Source organism: Ilyonectria robusta (assembly GCF_021365365.1).
Source record: "Ilyonectria robusta strain PMI_751 chromosome Unknown BGZ61scaffold_137, whole genome shotgun sequence".
Lineage (NCBI taxonomy): Eukaryota > Fungi > Ascomycota > Sordariomycetes > Hypocreales > Nectriaceae > Ilyonectria > Ilyonectria robusta.
This window is the reverse complement of record NW_025764571.1, coordinates 6,318-24,051: the sequence shown is the minus strand read 5'-3', so window position 1 is coordinate 24,051 and position 17,734 is coordinate 6,318. Positions and strand designations below refer to the sequence as shown.

The window sequence follows — 17,734 nt, the reverse complement described above, 5'->3', positions numbered from 1 at the left end:
CCCTAACTGCTCTACTAATATAAACCTACAGTTTATTTACTAGTAACCTGCCTTCTGCCTACCCTAGATTATATTTATAGCAGATTAGAAGATATAACTATTATAGTAGCTAAGTTAATATATATAACTAATAAATCTAAATAATAAAGCTATAAGCTTTTTTAACTAAGCTCTTCTTTATATACTTATTATATACTATTCTAGTAAGAAGCTCTTTTTTAATAAGAGATTCTTTAAAAACTTTAATATCTTTTTTAAAGAGTAGAGCCTTAATAATAAAATTAAATATATATCCTATATAATAAACCCAGTACTATACAAAATTAAAACTAAGTTTTTAACTAATAATCTCTATTACTATATTATTATTACTAATATTATTAAAAGTAAAATAGCTAAGCTTATTCTTAATACTATATAAATAAGTAATATCAAGTACCTCTACTGCTATATTCTCTTTAGTATAGCAGTTAATTAATTTAGGAAGGCTAAGGATGATTTTTTATAGCTTATTCTTAACATTCCTAAATAATACTATAACTCTATATAGCATATACCAGTTCCTACTCCTAATACCATTAAAGGCAATATAAATTTACCCCGGAACTTCCTTTAGTATTCCCTTTACCCTTATTTTATATTTCTTAAAGTATTAAATTACTAGCTGTTAAATAGTATGCCTCGAGATATAGGCATCTATAATCTTTATAGCAAGATTTAGATATTTAAAGATATACTATAGGCAAGGGTTTTTAACTTATTAAAAAGACTATTAACTATTAATAATCTAATTAATAATAAGCTTTTAGAAATACTCTTAATTAAAGCTTTTAATTAAATTATTAGCTAGGGATTATTCTTTTAGGTTATTTTGGCTGAGATTGAAGATATCTATAATAGAAGAGAATATCCTCTTCCCTTCCTTTATTATAGAGGATATTGGATATTTTCCTAACGGATCTTAATAACTGTAGAATTTCTATAAGTAATATTCTATATTCTATATGCCTCTAGAATCGTAGGATTGCGGGTTATTACTTCTTTAATGGATATAGGGCATATAAATCCATCGTCTCATTATCTCGAACTGGATCTCAATATCGTATCCCCATACCCAAGATGAGGTATCTTTTAATCGTTTAGCTAGCGTGAATCCTTTCCACTGTTTGAAGATACGGGCTTCTTTCTCAGAGGTTGGATTCCAGTTAAATGACATAGCAGGTTTGTTGTCAGTTGATAAGATAGAGTTAATAGGTATTTGGCTTGGGTGGTTCGCCATAATTAAAGCCATGACCGATAATTGTTACGAAAGAAAGCGTAGCAAGTAGGGGCTTTCTGATGCGACGCGACGTGACACGACGCGATTCAAGTAATTCAGCTATTATTTTACTTGGTATTAGTACATGTTAACAATAACATATGTTTTACTCGGGAGAAGATATCTAGATCTAATATTGCCAAGCCTAGCAAGGGCCCCATGTCTAGTGTCAACGATCATCAATCAATATCCATCAACGAGAGGATTGTGTGGATTGATAGATTATGTCAGCTAACCAGCCGTGGATTGATATTGACGTGGATTGATGTCAATATATTGATCAACGCGTTGATCTGGTGGATTGATGAGCATCTCTGGCTGGGGCTTCTCCGAGTCTCCGAATTCATTTTTTGACTCCTCTGAACATGCCAAATGAAGTTCAGGGGAACTTTCCCATCTATCATCTTCGCCGTTCAGGCTATTGTAGGCAGGTGGATTTTTTGAGGCATCGTTTCCAAGTTGGCCACTAAGCATCATCTTTCGGCTAATGTCGTTGAGCGTGCACATGGCCGTGGGGGATTTGGCTGAATCTGGAGCTTCCTTTCCATCTGGCAAAGCAATACCATCGACCACTTCTCTGCAGCTTTCCACGACATCTAAACAGGTGGATTCTGCTTGTATGACTGGCTCTAACCATAATCCAGAAGGCGATAGAGTCGAGAGGGAAGCGGAGGAGGTACCAGGGTTGTCGTAAGGGATGGGAGGTATAGCAGGTGAGGCACCGGTGAGCCCAGAACGAATAGAGAAGGCAGCGAAAGAACGACAGCCACCTGGAGAGCTTCCCGGTGCTGTATCCGAGGGCGATTTCATGGAAGCTGAAAACCTGACACCGACTACTCTGCCGGAGAACGAGTTCGACATCATCCGCGATTCCATACGCAGGAGCATTTCGAGGCTTGGCTTCACTTCGGGCGTGTTCAACTGCGAGGGCCGCATCGTCAACTTCATCCATGCGGTACAGCCTTACCGACCAAGAGAGTCGGGGACCTTGAGACGGTCGTCCAGAACCAGACTGGCAAGAGCCATCGGTATTTCTGCACGAGATCGATGCTCGTGTCACCGCATATAATTGCAGCACAGCGACGCACCTGACCTACGGATCCGCTCGGGAGTTGCCGGTGGTTGTGTCCGGCGCGCCTCTTCCGCTCCTCCACGGTCGAACTCATCGGTCTCCTCTTGTGATCGTAGTCTTGCGGCTCTTTCCCGGAAACGCTCTTCCGCGTGTCGGTCCAGATCGTCCAATCTTTGGCGGATCTCGTCAAGCGGGACTCTCACCGGTTCCTCTCTCGGGGCTTGTCCTCGTCGTAAATATGTGCACTGAAAGCGGGAAGCAGAGGGGGCAAACAAACGTGGCCATGCTCGGTATGAAAAGGAGCTGGACAAGGGCCTAGAGATGATGTTGACATAGGCGACGTCGCTGGTGGCGCGGAACCTCGGCCACCCTGGTTCAGACCATATCATCGCGGGGACGGCGACGGTCGTAAGGCGACGCCAGAACCCCGGCCACCCTGTTTGTTATGAGCCAGATGAGAAGAGTAAGGGACGCAGGTAAATAGCAATAAAATAGAAGATGGGGGTGGTGATGTGTAAGATTGATCTCTGAGCCCTATAACTCCAGTTATTAGTTGCCCCATTTACACCTTCTCTGGCCGGCACCGCATTGCCTCGGAGGGTCATAGGGACTACAGGAAATCTAACTTTTTGTGGGTCTTTGTTGAGGAATCTTCTTGTAGGTTCTAGTGCTACCCGTAGTATGAATGACCATTCACTAAGCTATGCCCTCTTTGACCCTCAAACAGACATGCTCGCACAAAGAAAGAAGGGCACGAGAATTGATGTTGCCGTGAGATGACAAGATTATGTAACTCGTCCGCTTATCCCAAAGCAAATCGTATTGAATCTGGACTTATTGATCAACTCGGCCTGAGAGCCTGATGCACTGAATAAGATTAGCAACATGGATGCCGGAATACTCGCTCGCCTCAACACTCACTGTCTTGTCTGAGCAGACACAACAGGTCAATACCACAATCTTGCTTCTCGATCCTGACTCCGTCCTTCCCCATTTCCACAAACCACGCGGCCTGGTTGGGTCGCATTGAAGTCGTGCCCATAGCGACTTCTGCGAGGAAGTCCGGTGGAACTGTAACAAGTTAGTCGATGCAAAGTCATCCCAAGTGACTTGAGCATAGTGAAACTTCGGAACTGACGTTCAAAGCAGACAGAAGCGGAATGGTCGCTGCGTGAGAGGATCTCTCTGTATCTACCAGTGGATGGGTCAACAATGATGGTGAGTTTTGCATCGCTCAAAACTAGGCTGCGAATCATGACATCCCCAACATCTCTAGGTGTGTCTCAGTATTGCATATCCAGTTGTGCTCTTGGATTAAATCTTTACCTCTGGTATACGACCTGCTCACCCCATCTTGGTCGTTGCAGGTAATACAAATGCAAACTGCGCTTTATCGCCTTTGGATTCTCAATGTATTCATAAGCCACTAGACCAGTCAGTTATTAGGACTGAGGCTGTATTTATGAGATTGTCGTACTAGAAGCGTCAAGGAATTCGAATTCCACTTCAGAACAGTTGAGTGATTCGGAATTCTGCGAAGGCTGACCGGATACATGCGTGCAAAGACATCCTTGTAGGGTGACGAATCTGGGCCCTTTGAAAGATGTTACGGGCGTATCATGGTGTACTAAGAAGCGTTATTTTAAGAAAGAAACTAGAAACCTGGGGACTTGCGTTGGACACTGTACCGTTGCTCCTCTGCTAGCCCTACACGGTGATTGGAAACTATCTGGATGTTCAGGTAGGGTTCGGGGGCGAAGTCGATGAGTGCTGATCCAAAGTCGAGATCAGGATCCAAGAAATCTCGCAGAGAGGACGCGTAGTGCAGAAGTTGTAATGACGACGGTTGCTTCACTAAGAATGAAGTCCCGTTCGCAATGAAACGCACAGGGACACTCCCCCCAAAGTAAGAGACATCCCTTCACATCTTTTAGCGCATTCATCTATCGTGAAATTGTCCGCTCACTAACGATTTCATATTCAGGATAGACACGGAATCATCCTTATGTAGCACGAGAGCGGTATCGAGGTTATGTGCAATATGTGTAGCGGCTTGAAACACCCGGAGCTTATTCACCCATCCCTCGAACTTGGCCAGAACTATTGTGCTGTTAATCAAGTATCAAGAGTTTCATAGGTCCGAGGGCATACTCACATAATGGAGGGACCTGCTCTAGGAGTAAGGAAACTGGAGAGTTTGAGAGAGGCGAATAAACATAGATCTGCCAAGAAAATCGATTGTCGGGGGGAGAGTGAATCGATTGCACGAAGAGGCTGACGGGAAGCACTTGGTGCTGTTAGTATGATTTCCAAATCAATCATTCAGAACTTCTTACTGGTGTGAGCCCGCTGACTCGAATGATCGCGAGCGGTCATAGTCTCGCTTCCCGAGTTCAGGGAGGAACAGAGACAGCGGAAAATTCTTGAAGGGTAATGACGATTGGCATTGCCACCTGGTGACGGATCTGGATCTTCAAACGTGGCATGGGGGCAAATGAGGACTTTTTGTTGTCCTGAAGGGGTAGTGAGCTGTTCATATAAGACAAACTCCAGCCCACTTGGCTCTGCCGACGTTTCCTCGGCCTGAGAGGGCTGCATCGCGGAAGAGGCCGAATCTCGTTCCTTTTTCAGGTTTTCGGTGAACCATTCATGAATCTCATGTAGTTTGGTGTGAATTGTCTCGACCTTCCCATGAATTGCCGTTTGTTGGTCACTGTGGTCATTAGCTAAAGCAACATGAGGTCACTAGCGAAAAACGATAAAGACGATATAGGTGAGCCTTACCCCCTCATTGTTACAATGAACAAGTTCAACGCGTTGACCTGATCTGTCAGCTTGCCTCTCATCTTATCGATGTTGTCCCCTTCCGTCGCCCATGAGACCTTCTTCCAGCTTCTCTTCATCTGATCTCCCCATCTCCGCTCATTTTTACCAGCAGCATTCTTGTCCAGAATCATGTACTTTTTAACGAATTGGTCGAGATCGTTGAGAACCGCACCGCAGTTTTCCCGTATATCTGCAAGGGCGGTATACATTTCATCGCTCCATGTTGCCTCGGTTGGACAGCCTCCTGGCGCTGCCTTTTCTGGATCTTGTGGCAACATTTTTGCGAGGAGGTCGAGTGAGTGTTTGACCGAAACCAGGAGTCTCTGAACTTCAGCAAACTCGGCTGGTGCCGATTTCGCGCCCGATGAGAAGGCTTGCACAACGTTGTACGCAATTTTTGCCAAGAGGATCGCATCGCCCACGGAAAGAGGTGATGGCAAGGACATGAGGACGTTTCTAAGGGGTTTGAATGGAAAAAGATGATCAAAACGTAGAAAGTTTCCGACAATCAAGGCTTCATCGGTTTTGATGCGTGTAGGCTGAGTTTTATCTCAAGGTGGCTGTGAGGTGGCTGTAAGGCGGCTGTGTCCGATGGTCCGCCAGGAGTGTCTGACGTACATTTAGTGTGTGAATTCAGCCGCCCGCTGAAACATAGCCAATCAAGTCGCTAGCTAAGGGTCATGATGAAACCAAGGACTCTTATTAATCACTAATGCATCTGCCATTGGCTCAAAAAGAAGGCGTCTGGTTGCCTTCTTGGCTGACCACAACATCGATTGAAAACGGTGCCTAGTGCTTAACTCAACACGTTTCCCCTCTTTGCTCCGTTCCCAACAGTTTGAGATCAAATCATCTCCTTCGTTCTCTTTTGCCTTTCCCGGGAGACATACTCGTTGGCCCTCGTCTTTATCCCATCGTACAACGACCGATTTCGCGTCAAATATGACTGCCTTCTTTAGCCATCACCTTGAGACGGAGCGACTCCCGTCCGGCGTGTTCTTTGCGAACCCTGGTCGAGCTCCTCCTGGGCTTGATTTGGAGGCAAATGCCCACCCATTTATTGCCTCAGTCTTTCCCACGTTCCCCAATCACCAGAAACAGTTGGCCGTTGGTCAGAAGCCAGCTTTATGCCTACCTCTTCTGGACGTTACGGTGAACGTACGTGTGGACTCAGCCATCGCGAGCACGAAGCTCGTTCAGAGATTCACAAACATATCCGCAGACAACATCCCAGAAGCACATTACACATTCCCACTGTATGATCGCGCAGTTGTCACATCATTTCGATGCGAGATTGGCGACTCGAAGCTGTTGGAGGGTCAGGTCAAGCCGAAGGCGGATGCTAAGCGGGAGTATACCCGGGCGATTGAGAAGATGGAGGCTGCCGCACTCCTTGAAGAGCATACTCCAGAGGTTTTTGAGACCAGGATCGGTAATATTCCTGGAAAGTCTGTTATCAGGGTCGAAATCACGTACGTGAATGAGCTGGAGCCGGATTTGGGAGGGGATGGTGTGCTCTTGACCATACCTACCTCCATTGCGCCGCGATATGGGCACTCACCTCAGGGTATCTCAAGCGCATCTGAGGTGACCGAGACCGGACTCAGGATCGATATTGCCGTGATTTCTTCAGGTCATGTCAAGAAGCTCGAGAGTCGCACCCATCCTGTGTCGGTCGAGTTTGGAAGAGCCAGTCAGCCTCCAGAGGCCAGCAGCTTCAGCGACCTTGCAAAACAGAAGAGCAGAGACGAGGCATACGACCCGAGAAGAGCAATGGCACATCTTGCTGAAAGAGACGCAAGCATGGGGAAAGACTTTGTCCTCCTAATTCAGACGTCTGGATCATCGCTGTTGCGTTCTGGCGCTGTTCTCTCGCCTCCTAATGCAGTCGGCCACTCGGCACTCATGGTCACTGTCAAGCCAAGCGAGCTCTTTACAGACCTGCCCACTCTGGATGGATTCAATGGCGAAATCATCTTTCTCGCTGATCGGTCTGGCTCCATGGCAGGCAGCAAGATCAACACACTTCGAGATGCTCTTGGCGTGTTCTTGAAGAGTCTTCCTGGGACCTGCTTCTTCAACCTTTTTTCCTTTGGAAGCGACTTTTCCTCGTTATGGGACACCTCCGAGCCATACAACCAGCAGAATCTAGAAACCGCAGTGGCTCACGTCTCGGGATTCCAGAACGACATGGGCGGAACTAAGCTTCTTCCTGCTTTGAAACAGGTTGTTGAACGTCGGATCAAAGATGCCAGCTCGACACAGGTCATTCTGCTCACAGATGGTGAAGTTTGGAAGACTGAAGAAACCATCGGCTTTGTTCGCAAAACAGCTTCTGAACTTGGGGAACAGGTCAGATTCTTTGCCCTCGGAATTGGAAACGAGGTATCGCATCGCCTGATCCAAGGCATAGCGGGGGAAGGTGGTGGCCTTGGCGAGGTGGCTGGGGTTGATGGTCAGGGAGACTGGCAGGGAAGAGTCATTCGCATGCTCAGTGGCGCCTTGATGCCAAAGAGCTGGACGTACCAAATCGACCTTGGACCTGAGTACGCAGTCAAGTCCCTGGAAGTTGATGACTTTATGGAAGTCGGATCCAATAGCAGCGCCTCGTCAGCCGCAAATCTCGCCAGCTATATCCAAGCCCCGCGCCAAATTCCTGCACTTCATCACTTCAACCAGAAATCGGTCTTCTTCCTGATTTCGTCGAAGTCCGGAAATCCCCCTACCGAAGTAACTGTCACAGCAAAGGCAGATGGGGGGTTAACTTCGACAACTAATCTACCAGTGATTCCAACAGTCGAAGACGCAAGCACAATTCAGCACCTAGCTGTTAAAGCTGCGTTGGTGGATCTTGAAAGTCACACTATCCAAGACGTTTCGCAGATAACGGCTCGCCAGAACGCCGAGCGAATGGGAGAGATGTACTCAATATCAAGCAAGTGGACCAGTTTTGTTGCCGTGGATCGAGCAACACAGGCCATCGATGAGATCAACATGTATAAGGCGCCATCCAAAGAATTGAGCCTCCTGACAAGCCCGGCACGTCAGCGCGCGTGGCTGACGGCACCACGGGGAGTGCGCTATGCTGCATCATCAGGCTCTTCGTCGATCGGTAACGACAATATTTGCTTGCCACCGCCGCCGCCACCACCACCTTATATTTCGAATGCTCCGAGTCACGCGTGCTCATATATTGGACGTCCCCGCTGCCGATCCCGGCAATCGTTTGCATCCGCGACATATCTTGAACCTCTGTGTGCAAATTCTCCTTCTTCGTCTAGCGATTCCTTTGATGATCTATCTTGGAAACCGTCTTGCGCATCCTTTGATGAAGAACCGAAAAACAAGCTTCTGCATAGGAGATACCTCCCCAGATGCGCCAAGCTACCACACAAAAGCTCTGGCCCGGCACCAACGGAAATGACGGACATTCATGGCACCGACCCATTGGAGAAGGGTTTTGGCCATCACAGCCAAGTACGCGAGTTTCTTGAAACTCCACCGACCATCGATGCTTATATAGCCATCTCAATCGATAGCCCCTGGTCCGACATTGTGGCCTCACAAACTGCAAAGGGCATCTTCCAGCTAGATGATGACCTTCGCCGCAAACTAGCGAATCATTTCTGCCCTGCAACGCGAGGATCCGTGCTCACACTCATTGGAGACCTGAACGATGAGGGCGAGCCAGGTGAGGACCGAGATGCTGTGGTGGATACCTTGATGATGATTTGCTACGTGGAGACACATCTGTATCAGAAGAAGGACCTCTGGGACTTGATGATACGGAAGGCCGAAAACGCGGTAGCGACTTATCTCCCCAGCGTTCAGATACGAGTCCAGGTCCAACAAACTCTGAAGTCTTCAATCGTACATCTGCACGACCGTCGGTACAAGCCTCAGATGGACCTTGCGTCTCCTCAATCCAAGAAACGGGCTTCCTGCCTCGTCTGCGCGGCAACGGCTGGCGAAGCTGCGGAAGCTCCGGAAGCTCCGAATTCTTTAGGGGCTAACCTTTGTTGTGGATTTGACGAGTGCGAGGATGTTTTCGAGAATCAGGAAGACCTTTGGGTACATCAAGTTTCCAAGAGCCATGTGAAGTGTGAAACGGAAGAAGACACTACTCCCATCCAAGGCCAGGAGGTAGATGTCCAAAGGCCTCAAGAAGGCCAAGAGGTTATTAAACACGGCGACGAGGAACTGCAAATTGATCAAGGAAAGAAGAAGAGGAGCAGTTGGATCAGTTCTGAAGGCGGGAAGGGTTCCTTGGTAAACGCTATGACAAAACTTAAGGCTGGGCTGCGGTTCCGGAGACAGAGCTGATTAACACTTTGGTCAATCATTGCTACAACTATTCGCAGGAAATTTTGATTAGGCAAAGCTGCGCGAACACAGAAACGCCAAACTAAATTTGAGATGTGCCACAAGAGTTGCATGCGCGAATTGAATAGCAAAAGAACCACGCGAAACCCCGGTCGGCCTTGACCAAGCATCAGTTCATGCAATGATACCACACCAGCCTCCCATGCATACTACAAGCGATACTTTAATGTACCAATGCACCTCGTATGATTAGAACTCAAGTCTTGCTTGCGTGATATAGGCAAGGTCATTAATTTCAGCCACGCAGATGGAACACTTACTGAGAATTTTAAGAAATCCTTCACTAGATTCGCCCTTTCTGGGGTTAAAGCGATCCCTCCAGAAAAACGGCATAATATAGATGAAGCTGGTGTTAAAGAAGGCGAAGGAAGCAATGGTCTAGTTATCGGTCATGCTGATGATAGGTTTGCCCCTATTAAGGGTCCAGATTCTCGCACCTGGACCTCGATCTTAGAGGCGATATCTGCTACTGGTCTTGCCCTTCCTTCTTGCCCTTCCTCGGCTGGTTATATTCAATGGATTAACGGTCCAGCACCAATGGTTTCCTGAGGATCTTGTGGATACGAACGCTGGAGTTGTGCTGCATTAGAAAAGGGTTCGACTTCGAATGATATCGCATTGGAATGGCCCCTCAAGATCTTCATTCCATTGACTAAGCCGACCAAGCCCTCAAAGCGGCTTCTTATCATTGACGGCCACCGAAGCCACGAGACCACCGATTTTATGTACAACTGCTAGCGACAGCGGCAGCAAACCCTACGTAATCGCATAGCCGAAGTCGAGCGTTCCGGTAGAGCAATAAAACCATGCTCGTCTTTTACACCTTATGTTATTGGATGCGGCCCTCAATCTTATGCAGGAACAAGGTGCTCCTACCGAACGATTCCGTAAAGGAGAGCCGTCTATAATTCTGTAAGCCCAGCCATGATCCCCCCGACGGTACTGCTTCCAGGGGAATCCAGCACCAATCTTTATGACTTGCCGACGACAAACCTCGCCTCGGAGTTTCTGATACGTCATTTGTTGAAAAATGGGGTGGTATACAACCTGGTCGTGAGCGATGTGAGCGAAACTGGACCAGTGTTCTGTCGCCCTGCCGAAACACTCAACTTCTACCCAGCGGCAGGTAGATCGAGCAACAGTGGGGTGGATTTAGTAGAATATGTAGCAGAATATGATGATCTTATCAATTGAGGTCATGATAGTTGTTCTGTTTCTTTTACGACTGTTCGAGCATGGACATCAGTGCAAAATCGATGAATAAGCGCCAAAAAGCCTTTGCCCGAGTTTTTGAATCACGATACGGCAAAAGGTCGCCTCTTCCTGCCACCTTCCTGCCAGAAACGAGAGACGGGGTCCCAAAATGGAATAGATGCCAAAGGAGTTACTGTTGGGCCTCTCGTTTAGGGTGGAAGTTGCACACGGATCCTCAACTTAATTATTAGTAGCACTGCTACCTGAGCCAGGCCATGTCGGTGCCAAGAGCACAAGCGGGAGGACTTTGCTGCTCGGAGGCTTGCCAGAGAGGCTTGAGCCTCATAAGCAGCAGGACTGAGGCGAGAGAGCTCCCAACACTGGGCAAGGCTCCGACAATGGCGCCTCTCCTCCACCACTTGTCGACATCAAAGTGGTCTAGATAGAAGACGGAACTCGCAAAGTCCATATAGCCGGGCAGAGCCGACTTGCATATACAGTCGTTAAACATACCACTAATCTGTCTCGCATAAGCATGAAGGCGCAATTGGTATTTCTAGGCGGGAAGAGGGAGAATTCTTACGTGGGCGAAAAGGATGAAGATCAGCCACAGAGTCGAGACGGCGTTGAGGAGGTGGCAGCACGCCCGCTGCCACGGGCGGGGATGCTTGAATCCCGGCAGAGAGTGGAGGCCCCAGGGGAGCGAGCTGAGAAGGCCGTAGGTCATGTACGAGCCCGACCAGCATCCCCAGCCGACGGTAGGGGTGTTGTACGCTATCATGATGGCCATGCTGACGTCGACCCAAACCAGGCCGAGCGACACCAAGGACAGCAGCCGCCATGATCCCGGTCTGTGGCCCGCCAGCTTCCCCACCCCTCCAATCAAAGCTTTTTCCACTCTGCCCTTGCCACTGCACTATGTTAGGGACAATCCATTTTCGGGGGATGCCGGCATTCGTCCATTCCCTGTTTTCCAGAGGATTAGTGCCGGCTGTTAAGAAAGTTCTTTGGTTTAACAGCAAGGCTGCAGCAGGTCCAGGCGTTAGAGCACTCAAGCCGTCAGACAGACGCAGTGTCCTGGATGCCATCCCCCAGGTCAGGTGGAGGCTGCGGATGTTGGACCCGAGGAAGATCAGGTGGCAGAGCCTAACCTGGAGGACGAGGCTGCAGCGCCAGACCTGTTGGCCAAGGACACGGAGCTAGATGCTCTGCAGTCTATTCTCGCCGGAGAATCAGAAGCTGATTCAAGGCTTTCCACAAGCTTCCAGGCGCAACACGAGCTGCAGCTCCGGAATATACAATATACACCCATTAATAAGTTCAATCGCTTTTATACCCTACTCTCCTTAGCGTTTCCCTGCCTGTTTCCTAATAGTAGAGCCGATTTTATTAAACCTCGATTATACTCTATTAATTATAAGGATTACGTCAAGTATATAATACGCTAGCATAACAGGCATTTTGCACACTACCCGACCTTCTACTTTGTTACTTTTAATATACTAATATAGTTATAAGTATATTTACAGTCCAGATTCTTTATAAAGTAATATAATAAAAAGTATTAGCTGCTTATATAAGAGTAATTTATTTAGGTACTTAAATATAGTAAGGACTCTAAGATATAGATACTAATTAACTTAATTATAAGATATATAATTTCTATTTATAGTATATATCTATTCTTAAATAAAAAAAAGTAGGACTTTAAGATTTATATTTATAACTTTAGTTGTCCTGGTATATTTATTATATTTAGCCTAGTAGATTTATACTAGTAGAGTCTCTACTAGTATATACTTCTGTATAATAACTAGCTAGCTGCTACTAAGCTAGAGAGAATAGCTTTATTATACTATCTATTATAGTAGAACTCTTATATTGCTACTTTTTACTTCTACTGCTAATACTATCTCTTTTAGAATATTATACTAAGTAAGAAATTTAATATTATAAAATTACTGCAATTAGTATAAATAGTAAGAGTATAGTAGTCTATATAACTACAGCTTATATTAGATGGATAATTACTATGAAATTAATATAGAAAAAGCTACTTATAATATATTTATATATATATAGAGATTCTATATTACTACTATTAACTTTAAGTTAAGTAAAATTATACCTTAGAATAAGAATAATCTGCTAAATAAAAATCCCCTAAATATAGAGATAATATTCCTATATATAATAGTTGTATCTTCTAGTCTGCTATAGATATAGTTTAGAGTAGGTAGAAGGCTAGTTGCTAGTAAATAAACTGTAAATTTATATTAGTAGAATAGTTAGGGCGTTACTTATAGAGTAGGTATTATATCTAGTAATAGTTAAGTATAGTAATATATAGTAAGTTAAGGTAATTAAAGTAATTAAGTTATATTAATAGTTAAGTAGCTATATATAGAGAATATATACTACTTAGTTGGCTATATAATTATAGTAGAATATTAAATTATAAGAATTATTTAATAATTTTAATAATTCTTATTTTTTAGATTATTATAATTATTTAATAATTAGGGTAATTTATATATAATAAAATAGAATAAGTAGGTATGCTATTAGTATATATAATAAAGTTAGAGTTTAGTTTGATATAGGTTATAATATAATATTTCCCCTTTATTAGTTTTTATCTTTAAGACTAGTTATTATATACTGTATTTTTATCTATCTTATTTAATAAGTTCTTTTTTTTTCTTATTCTTCTATTTATAATATTTAATTGTATTATTAAGAAATATAAATTCCGCGCTTTAATAACTAAGTATTATAATATTCTTCTTAAGGTTATTTTATCTTATTAAATTATTATAAAAACTTTCTATTTTTTTTATAAATAATTTAATATAAATTATATAATATCTTCTAGTAATAATTCTTAATATTTTAAGTATATCTACCTTAATTTATTATATTATAATATTTATAGCTTTTCTTTTTAATAGCTATATAAAATTACTACTTATTATACTTATTTTAAACTTAAGCTAAAAGAGGCTAAAGATACTTATTATTAAATAGATACTAAAATTAAATATCTTTAAAAATAAAAAAAATTATAATTTAAAAAAATAATAACGTATATAATAAGCGAGTGCACAATACAAGCGAGTGCACAATTTTTCCTAACCTCTAAGATTCAAACCTCAATAAAACCACAACAATACAATCAATCAATTAAAACTAATCGCTATGCTCTTCCTCAGAGGTCTTAATTATAGTCTGACAGGTCCTTACATTATGACCGGCCTTTCCACAAGTTCCACAGCGCCTTTCCCTCGGTATCGCTGACCTCCCTCGACCACTACTTCTCAACGATTCAGCTGCTACCTGTGCATCAACGTCTCTCTGATCTATCTCACCCCTGCCCTCATCTAAAGTCATCTTCCCTCCTTTACATAGGCGGGTTTTCTTTGCTCTGCGCCGCTTGCTAAGAGTCTCATTTGCCTATCGAAGGATCTGGTTCTCAGCTTTCAATAGAGCATTCTGATGCATTATTGCCTTTATTCCCTTTGAAAGTGACTTAAGCGCCTCGAGAATTGATGCTGGAGAGCTGCTCTGATGCCTTCTCATTCGTCTTTCAAGATATTCAGACTGCGAACTGGCCTCAAGCACTGTCTTTGGGGTCTTCGAGACCCAAGGGTCGGGGAGGCCGACCTCCTCTGCAGCCGGTGTTGGAGTCCGTAGCTGCACATCAAGCTTCGATATGACATTTTCTGGGTTTAGGGGAACAAGTCCAGCTCCTCGAAAACCTCCTTCAATATTACTCCTTGTCATAGCGGCTGCGTGGGCAGCGTAGAAGGCTGGGAAGAACTCGGTCTTCGAAACGTGGGTTATAGAGCATCTGATCAATTGCTCAATTGCTCGACCATAGGCTGTTTTAAGCGGCCCAAAGCACCCGACATCAAGAGGCTGAAGTAGGTGAGACGAATGAGGCGGCATACAAAGCGTAATAATCTGATTCTCCTCACAATATTTCTCAAAGTCGACGGAGTGGTGACTTTCGTGCCCATCGAGGATTAGAAGACGATAGCGACCGATCAATCGATCCTTTGTATGCTGATCAAAATGCTTAAGCCACTCAAGACCCGTCTTATTGTCAGTCCAGCCATTTTGAGTCGTTGCAATAGCCCAATCGCCCGGGAGGTTGCTTTCTTGGTACCAGTTAGCGAGGTGATATTGGCCTGCAACCACGATAAATGGCTGGATCGCCCAGCCTTCTGCATTAATCGCCTGAATGACCGTGACCCATTCCCGGTTTCCAGGCTGAACTGATTTCGGGTTTCCACGCCTTTCTGCGCCTGTAACAACCATTCCGCTTGCAATTATGCCTATCATAAAGCCGGTCTCATCAAAGTTGTAGATATCGGCTAGGTCGATATCATATTTCGCGATTGTATTCTCCACAAGCCGGAACCAATTGCGAATAATGGTTGGATCTTCGCATTTAGCCCTCTGATAGTCATATTTACGAAAAAAACGCATCTTAAGCTCTGGTTGTCGCCTGACGAAGTTAGAAGCCCAGCGCTTGCCGACAGGTAACGCGTCGCGGTCGGCGAGCAATCGGTTGGCCATTTCTTCCACACCGCTCAGTCGCGGGGGAAACCCTCGCGAATCTAGGTCAAGAATATACTCAAGAAGAGTCTGTTCCTCTAGATCAGATAGTTTACGCGAATTGGGCATAGTATTGCGTCGCGAAGTAATGCCGGCGCGTTGGCGTAGTAGAGTATGGCGAGAGATCTTATAGATCTTTGAGGCGCGGTAGGGAGTTAATTGAGGGTCTTTCTGAAGGGCTTGAAGGGCAAGATTGATATTTGCCTCATTGCTTATTGACGACATAATGCGTGGTTGAAAAAATGGAGTTAAAAGAGGGAAGAGGGCGGTTAGAAGAAAAATTGTGCACTCGCTTGTATTGTGCACTCGCTTATCATGTACGTTATATATTATATTATATAGTATTAATAATATAAAGAAGCTTAAATAAATAAAAAAGAAGAAGGCTAAGTTGTGACGGTCGGGTCTAACCTAAGGGTATAGGGTAGGTCCGAGGCGTGTGGTGTATGATCGAGTGGATCAGGATGTCGTAGTGAGCAATATAGGTCACGGTCTGGTAATAGTAGAATAGTAGATTCAATATAACCAAGTGTATTAATAGCTAGTGAGGCTATCTGTCTATGAAAGTGCAAAAGGAGTGTCTATATACTAGTAGCGCTTATGTAGGCTTACTAGGTGAGAGTGAGTCCGATCTTGTGGCTCATCCTGGGGAAGTGAGTCGTACACTCGGGCTCACTTATACGGGGTGAGTTCGGGATCTGTGTCAGGTGAAAAGTGGGTACGTCATGGTTCTGCCGGTTGTGACCGCCTGGTCTCAACCCGGGCCGTGATATGATGTCTCCCCTCCCGTTGGTTATGTCCCATGGCCATGCTCAAGACCGTTTCTTGTATGTGTGTTGGTATGTTTCCAACTTGCTTCCTTAATTATTCCGATGTGCTGATAGGATGTCCAGTCGAATCTCGAAGCGTCCCTCGAAATCCCGCGATATCCTTAAGTCCACAGCGAGCAAACTGATCTTAGCTGTTTCTGCAGAAGGGTTCGAGGTCCCGGTTTCTACTACGAACTCGCTAGTTCTTGCTGCCGCTATTGAGGAGTTTGGTTTTGAGGTGATGCCGTGTTCTCGCTGCATTGCCCACGGGCGCGTGTGCAAGATGCTGGACAATGGTTCCAAGAAATGTGGTTTTTGCACCGACAAGGGTCGTCCTTGCGATGGGACCGGTATTCCTCTTTACTTGCATGAGTCTAAGTCTGGTCCTGTCGTTTTTCTTTTGCTAAAATGAGGGTAGTGACTCGGGTCATTTCCAAGGCGAAGCGCCTTGGTGATAAGGAGTCGGAGTTGGAGGAGGAGTTCCTCAAGAAGCGGGCCGCTCTTCGGGCCGCTCAGGCCGAGTTTGACCAATCGCTGGATCTTCTGGAGCGCGCTCGCCGTCAGCGTCAGTCTCTGGTTACTCGGGGGCGTGAGATGACTCGTCGTGGCTTGGAGTCTTTGGAGGAGTTGGAGGCTTCGGAGCAGGCGGAGTTGGAGGCCACCATCGACCTTCGGTCGCTGGTATATGCCGATGTCATTGATTGGCCGTCCCTTGGTCTCAGCGATGGTTTTGCAGGTGCTGGTTCTTTTCTGCTCGATCCTTCTTTGCCTTCTTCTTCTGGCGTTGATGAAAATCCTTTAGGAGGCGTTGCGCATGGGTGATGTTTTTGGCTGGTTCCCATTGGTTATCGCTCTCAGGGTAGTTTTTCCATTTAATGAGGTATTTGGTCTGGTTGTTGATCCTTTATTGTTCGAGGATTTCCTCGACTTCATATTCCTCTGGGCCTTCAACCTCTGTTTCGTGCTCATTGCCAAGCTTGGCCATGATATTCCCTTCCGTGTTCTCAAGAAGTGAGATGTGGAAGATAGGGTGAAGTCTGACTTTTGGTAACAAGTCTAAATGGTAGTTATTTTCTGAGATTTTTTTGAGAATTTTATAGGATCTAATGTATTTATAGTCCAGTTTTTTATTTTATTATTTTATTTTAATATTTTTTGTTGCAAGAAGGACTATATCTCCCTCCTAGAAGGATGGTCCCTTCATTCTTTTCCGGTTATAGTATTTTTTTATCTGGTTTCTGACAAATTCGAGTTTGGTCTTTATTTCTTTGTGTAGATTTTTCAATTTTTCTGTTGCGAGGATGGCTTTTGGGATGATCAATCCATCTCGGCTCGTTCTGTAGGCGTCGGGGGTGAATCCAAAGTTGGCGTATACCGGAGTGAGCTTCGTGCTTTCGTGTACTGACGTGTTGTAGCTTAGCTATGCGGTCGGGAGCTTCTCAACCCAGTCGTTCTGTTCGTAGTTGATGTAGCACCGAAGGTACTGCTCTAGTATTTGGTTCATTCGTTCTG

General features: G+C 45.1%; 5 protein-coding genes across 5 annotated transcripts; 2 read left to right on the top strand and 3 right to left on the bottom strand.

Annotated features, from left to right (window-relative positions):
- Positions 1-1,448: 1,448 nt before the first annotated feature.
- Positions 1,449-2,378, bottom strand: BGZ61DRAFT_469842 (uncharacterized protein). Its single transcript, XM_046248006.1, has one exon. The coding sequence runs from the start codon at positions 2,264-2,266 to the stop codon at positions 1,550-1,552; it is 717 nt and encodes a 238-aa protein (XP_046093039.1). The 5' UTR covers positions 2,267-2,378; the 3' UTR covers positions 1,449-1,549.
- Positions 2,379-2,946: 568 nt separating this feature from the next.
- BGZ61DRAFT_469839 (uncharacterized protein) lies at positions 2,947-5,769 on the bottom strand. Its single transcript, XM_046248005.1, has 10 exons — positions 5,175-5,769; positions 4,727-5,103; positions 4,546-4,677; positions 4,361-4,490; positions 4,065-4,309; positions 3,868-4,017; positions 3,717-3,816; positions 3,529-3,662; positions 3,312-3,461; positions 2,947-3,257 (listed from the first exon to the last, which is right to left on the bottom strand). The coding sequence occupies exons 1-10, from the start codon at positions 5,660-5,662 to the stop codon at positions 3,232-3,234; spliced, it is 1,932 nt and encodes a 643-aa protein (XP_046093038.1). The 5' UTR covers positions 5,663-5,769; the 3' UTR covers positions 2,947-3,231.
- A 269-nt stretch (positions 5,770-6,038) lies between these two features.
- Positions 6,039-9,821, top strand: BGZ61DRAFT_469834 (von Willebrand factor type A domain-containing protein). Its single transcript, XM_046248004.1, has one exon. The coding sequence runs from the start codon at positions 6,159-6,161 to the stop codon at positions 9,537-9,539; it is 3,381 nt and encodes a 1,126-aa protein (XP_046093037.1). The 5' UTR covers positions 6,039-6,158; the 3' UTR covers positions 9,540-9,821.
- A 1,231-nt stretch (positions 9,822-11,052) lies between these two features.
- Positions 11,053-11,583, bottom strand: BGZ61DRAFT_542483 (uncharacterized protein; the record flags this gene model as incomplete). The annotated part of the gene is made up of 2 exons (XM_046255198.1): positions 11,053-11,313; positions 11,377-11,583. 2 exons carry the CDS (start codon positions 11,581-11,583, stop codon positions 11,053-11,055), a joined length of 468 nt encoding a protein of 155 aa, XP_046093036.1.
- Positions 11,584-16,233: 4,650 nt separating this feature from the next.
- On the top strand, positions 16,234-17,330 carry BGZ61DRAFT_469820 (uncharacterized protein). The gene is made up of 2 exons (XM_046248003.1): positions 16,234-16,588; positions 16,641-17,330. The coding sequence occupies exons 1-2, from the start codon at positions 16,516-16,518 to the stop codon at positions 17,042-17,044; spliced, it is 477 nt and encodes a 158-aa protein (XP_046093035.1). The 5' UTR covers positions 16,234-16,515; the 3' UTR covers positions 17,045-17,330.
- The last annotated feature ends 404 nt before the right edge of the window (positions 17,331-17,734 follow it).

Bases quoted from the DNA above. Each gene is read 5' to 3' on its own strand.
- BGZ61DRAFT_469842 (XM_046248006.1), bottom strand. From the start codon at position 2,266: ATGAAGTTGACGATGCGGCCCTCGCAGTTGAACACGCCCGAAGTGAAG.
- BGZ61DRAFT_469839 (XM_046248005.1), bottom strand. From the start codon at position 5,662: ATGTCCTTGCCATCACCTCTTTCCGTGGGCGATGCGATCCTCTTGGCA. The intron at 5,104-5,174 runs GTAAGGCTCACC...TAATGACCACAG, and splicing joins TTCATTGTAACAATGAGGGG to TGACCAACAAACGGCAATTC. The intron at 4,678-4,726 runs GTAAGAAGTTCT...AACAGCACCAAG, and splicing joins GAGTCAGCGGGCTCACACCA to TGCTTCCCGTCAGCCTCTTC.
- BGZ61DRAFT_469834 (XM_046248004.1), top strand. From the start codon at position 6,159: ATGACTGCCTTCTTTAGCCATCACCTTGAGACGGAGCGACTCCCGTCC.
- BGZ61DRAFT_469820 (XM_046248003.1), top strand. From the start codon at position 16,516: ATGGTTCCAAGAAATGTGGTTTTTGCACCGACAAGGGTCGTCCTTGCG. The intron at 16,589-16,640 runs GCATGAGTCTAA...AAATGAGGGTAG, and splicing joins ACCGGTATTCCTCTTTACTT to TGACTCGGGTCATTTCCAAG.